Raw genomic sequence first — 5,511 nt, forward strand, 5'->3', positions numbered from 1 at the left:
ACACCTTCGTGGGTGCCTTAGGAATCCAGATCGAGGAGTATGGAAAAGAGGCCTCCTCTCTCACCAACATACTCTGGTAAAAGGACTTTACGGTGAACAGACCATCGCCACGCAAACCCCATCTCCAAGAATCACAAGATGGCTAGGGCATGTCTTGCCCATATAGCAGTGTCAATAAATCTTGGAGCTCCGCAATCTCCCAATCTTGCATGTTCCTTCTAAATGAGAGGTCCCATACTACCCCCCTTCATGCTCCTTACGAATCTGTTGGACCATCAATTCTCTCTGGTTTGAAACTCTGAAGACGTGGTGGAAGGAGACCCTCAGAGTATCCTCTCCACACCACCTATGATTCCAAAAGTTGATTCTCCTTCCATCTCCCACCCTGCAAGAGATGTTGCCACTGAAGGATTCCCAATTCTTCAGGATGCTCCTCCACATGCCACACCCGAAAGGTATTGTGATTGCCTTGGTCCTCCAACCCCTCCCGTGGAATCGTACTTTTCTACTATGACCTCCCTCCATAGAGCATGCTCTTCTACCCCGAATCTCCACAGCCATTTCCCCAACAAAGCTCTGTTGAATACCCTAAGATTTTTTACTCCAAGTCCACCCTACTTCTTTGGGGAAGTGACTGTCTGTCAATTCACTAGATAATTTTATTGGATTTTTAAGTTAATAATCTTATTGGTGTGAAATGTGAACACAATGTTAACAGTTCTAGTTACAAGATTGTATAAAAAGCAAGGGATAACCGGTCCGCATACTTGATTTGTGACCGCACTCTGAACTGCATAATAGCACTTTTCTGGAAAACTTTTTAATTGCTTAGATCAGTACAAAGAGTCCGAACCGCGGCGAGCTTCCTAACACACGCTCGGAACGAGCGTACCNTATCACTGATCTTGGTACATGGAATAGAGCAGCACTATTAAAACACTTATGGAATATTTGTGAGAAGAAGGATAAACTGTGGATAAGGTGGGTGCATGTCTACTATATAAAAGGAAAGATTCCATGGCAAGTGGATGTGAAGCAAGCTTCATGGATTGTTAGGAAGATACTGCAGGCTGGCAAGTATATAACTGAAGCTGGGTTGGATATTGGGAAGGAGTTAATGACAGAAACATTCTCTATCAGGAGATTGTACAATCAACTGAGAGGAGATTTTTCAAGAGAGGACTGGAGCAGATTATTATGCAACAACAAAGGCTGCCCAAGATGGAGATTCATATTGTATCTTGCAGTGCAGGGGAAGCTATACACCAAAGACAGATTGAACAGCTGGGGTATACAAGTTAATCAAAACTGTCCACTATGTGATCAAGAGCTGGAAAGCCATCAACACCTTTTCTTTGCATGCACATTTCAGCAAATGGAAACTGTTATCATGGATGGGGTTTGTACGAAGGATAGAAGGCTGGGATGAGGAACTCAAATGGGCAACAGAACATGAAAGGCAAAGGTTCAAAAACCATGATATACAGGATAGTATTACAGGTGCAGTATATCAGCTATGGATGGAAAGGAATCGACGAGTATTTCAGCAAGAAAAGAGATACAGTGAAGACATTACCAGGCAGATAATACAAGAAATACACTGTATAGGTCATAGACAGATTAGTTTAAGGAAAGAGCTGCAAAAGCTAAACTTCTACCCTTAGAAATGTAGTTAGGGAGGACGAAATGTACTGAGTTTGGGGCTGCATGTCCAAACTGTGTGTCTGTTATACTTGTACATATTTACGTGGTAATAAAAGTTTAATTACCAAAAAAAAAAAATGCTAACGGGTTACAGCATATCCGTTCCAATTACATCCCCAAAGAATACAGAAGATCAAAATACTGTGACAAGTTTTCTATCACGATATTCCTACACCAAAAGCACTAAGCATCCAATCTCGCACAATTGCATTTTCTTTTCAAATTTCAAAGCACATTCCATGTTTAGCTTGCAGCAGAAGCAGGAACGTATATAAAGCTTGATATCAACAAACACGTAGCTTATAGAAGGAGTGAAAAGGGGGTTTACCATTTGCAGAATATTTACTGGAGGGGTGCTCATAAGTACAGCTTCAAGTCCAATCTGTGCAACAGGACTTTGCCTTCCATCACAGCATTCATCAACAGCTTCACATAACTGAAGTAAACTCTCAATGGAGATGGTGAAATGCGGTTGATAAACTTTCCTCTTTTGGGATATCTTAAATGCTGATGTAACTATTTGTAGAATCAGTTTAACAAGTTGAGTCTTTCCCTTAAACATTTCAACACGTTCAACTAGCATCTTGTATAGATTGCAAGAGAGTTCCACAAGTTGCTCCAAGGCATATTTCTGCATCCACTCAATAGTATGTCTCGACAAAATGACTCCATTGAGTGCCTAAACAATAAACGTGTGATAAGAGAATATAGTATAGCTGTGTACACAAAAAGCTATCAGGGACATAAAACAGTTCAAGATGCAAAAGGGTAAACAGTGTTCAGCGACTCAGCAATGACTTCAATCTGGGAAAAGTACCACGAGATCTAATGCTTTGGAGGGGCTGAGTCAATCTCCAATTTATTGGTGGTGAAGGAGAGCAGCAATACTGAAAATGAATTGAGAGTATAATGTACACTGTCTGACTATGGTGGAAAATGATGTGGTACACTACTTAGAACTTAAATCTGACAAAACTTGGCAAATACCCAAGGACATCGAGGTTGATGCATGCAAGTTTTTCTTGTTGTGTTACCCCAGTTCAGACGATCTGAATGGAATCAACAAAAACACTTCTAACCTCGGAAACCCAAATTTCTTGATTGGTATTGGTGGCTACACTCAACACTTGATCCATAACTTATCACCATCCAATGGTTTAGAAGTCAATACCCATGTCTCTTACTCTATTTCAGCAGACTGGTACAGGGAATAATGAATTTATAAGAATTGGAGACTTCTCTAAATGAATATGTTCATAAAATACTAACATGATTAATATATTTGTTTGAGAAAAAAGAAATTTTGATCCTTTCGACTGCCTAAAAGTCCATATTAGAAAATATATGCATATAGGTGCAAACTCAAATATCGATCTACTATATCCCAGCAACACTCTTCAACTGTGAATACATTGTCATGCATCTTAACGTATAGGTCATGAATGAGTTTAATACAGACACGTCCTGCTACTGACACACACTCAAGTCCATATAACAAGCCCTCTCCATCCTCGAGGAACAAGAAAATGTATTATCTTTAATAGCATAAAGAGTCGAGATAATTAAAAAGAAGGGAAAGAAGAACTAGAGATTTTAATAGTACTTAATAAAAGGAACAAATACCTCTAGTATAACAGTCAACTCAACAAATGAATCACTTCTGCACGAACTCCAAGAGAGAGATGAAACGACACAGGATGACCATGAGATCAAGCCACATTGTTCAACTAAGTACCTGGCCATCTTGGGTATTCCAACAGACTTCTTCACTATCTGCAACATAAACAATCTGACTGAATTCAGCTCTTGCTTAGGAGAGGCTCACCACTCTTCGGAAAGAGAAACATGATCAAGTGGAAAAACATCTATTGGATGGAGAGGGTAAAAAACAAGTTCCTATCAACGAACTTAAAATTTATGTTCCGCATTAAACCAACAAACTAAAGACCCACATTCTTTTGACACTATAACTATATGGAACAAGAACTTCATTTTTTGATAAGGTAAATTGTATTAACCAAAAGGGAGAGAACTCCCGTATACAGGAAGTATACCAAAAAGTAGAGAATTTACATCAAAACATGATTCTCTACAAAAGATGCCCAATATTCTATACAAGTAGGGGCTATATGAGTGCACCAAAAAGCGATCAAAGATAAAAAAACTATTCTTAAGATGTGAAAAAGGAGACTCAATCCCCTCAAAACCTCTCCTATTTCTCTCCCCCCAAACTATCCACATAAGAGCTAACGGGGCGAACTTCCACGCCTTTTGCTTTCTTCTTCGACGGAAACCGGCCCAGCTATATAACATTTCCTTTACAGTGCTTGGCATCACCCATTGAACGCCAAAAAGGTTCAGGATCGCCCTCCACAAAGCCGAGGACACAAGGCAATGCAACAAAAGATGATCAACTTCTTCCCCTGAGCTTTTACACATATAGCACCAACTAACAACTGTAATTCCTCTCTTTCGCAGATTCTCAGCAGTCAAAATCACTCCCTCGCGGCTAGCCATGCAAAAAAGCACACCTTCGTGGGCGCCTTAGGAATCCAAATCGAGGAGTATGGAAAAGAGGCCTCCTCTCTCACCAACATACTCTGGTAAAAGGACTTTACGGTGAACAGACCATCGCCACGCAAACCCCATCTCCAAGAATCACAAGATGGCTAGGGCATGTCTTGCCCATATAGCAGTGTCAATAAATCTTGGAGCTCCGCAATCTCCCAATCTTGCATGTTCCTTCTAAATGAGAGGTCCCATACTACCCCCCTTCATGCTCCTTACGAATCTGTTGGACCATCAATTCTCTCTGGTTTGAAACTCTGAAGACGTGGTGGAAGGAGACCCTCAGAGTATCCTCTCCACACCACCTATGATTCCAAAAGTTGATTCTCCTTCCATCTCCCACCCTGCAAGAGATGTTGCCACTGAAGGATTCCCAATTCTTCAGGATGCTCCTCCACATGCCACACCCGAAAGGTATTGTGATTGCCTTGGTCCTCCAACCCCTCCCGTGGAATCGTACTTTTCTACTATGACCTCCCTCCATAGAGCATGCTCTTCTACCCCGAATCTCCACAGCCATTTCCCCAACAAAGCTCTGTTGAATACCCTAAGATTTTTTACTCCAAGTCCACCCTACTTCTTTGGGGAAGTGACTGTCTGTCAATTCACTAGATAATTTTATTGGATTTTTAAGTTAATAATCTTATTGGTGTGAAATGTGAACACAATGTTAACAGTTCTAGTTACAAGATTGTATAAAAAGCAAGGGATAAATGTATTTTCATTTTAGAAGTTTACTATCACTTCTTATCTACTGAATGCAAGGATAACCAAATAAGCAGATGAATCTATGCCCCCAAATGACACTTCTGAGGTAACATGCCAACAAATGCTTCATTTTCAAACTGATATTGAGCTTGTTCATAATGCATGCAAGTGAAAAAAACTACATAACACACCTCAACCTCAATTAACATAAAGCAAGAGAAGAAAAGAAAGAAATTAAGTTGTAAACAGTAATTCCAACCGCAGGAAATAAACCAGTACAACACTCTAGCGCGATTAAACTTCTAAGAAACTCTGAATGACTCCAATTAATAAGAAAATAAACCAGCAATTATTATAGCAGTTCGTTTGTTGCTTTTGATGATTGGGTCTGGCAATGAATATGGAGGTGATGGTAGCAGCAATTATGGCACTCAGGTTATCAATGTAATATGCATGGTAAGAATGGTAATCATCACAGAATCCAATCTTTTTTGGTAGAGGTGATTTTGAAAGGGAAAAATAGGGGGGGGG

At 40.1% G+C, this 5,511-nt stretch overlaps 1 protein-coding gene across 2 annotated transcripts in view; it reads right to left on the minus strand.

The window, feature by feature from the left end:
- LOC109243298 overlaps positions 1–5,511 on the minus strand; it is a 31,751-nt gene that overhangs the window by 9,995 nt on the left and 16,245 nt on the right. For both annotated transcript variants that reach the window (XM_019410207.1, XM_019410208.1), the window contains exons 9-10: positions 3,328–3,477; positions 2,033–2,383 (exon numbers count right to left, since the gene is read on the minus strand). In XM_019410207.1, coding sequence (XP_019265752.1) covers positions 2,033–2,383; positions 3,328–3,477 — 501 coding nt within the window. The remainder of the gene's footprint in view (positions 1–2,032; positions 2,384–3,327; positions 3,478–5,511) is intronic.

This window comes from Nicotiana attenuata, unplaced genomic scaffold, assembly GCF_001879085.1.
Source record: "Nicotiana attenuata strain UT unplaced genomic scaffold, NIATTr2, whole genome shotgun sequence".
Classification (NCBI taxonomy): domain Eukaryota; kingdom Viridiplantae; phylum Streptophyta; class Magnoliopsida; order Solanales; family Solanaceae; genus Nicotiana; species Nicotiana attenuata.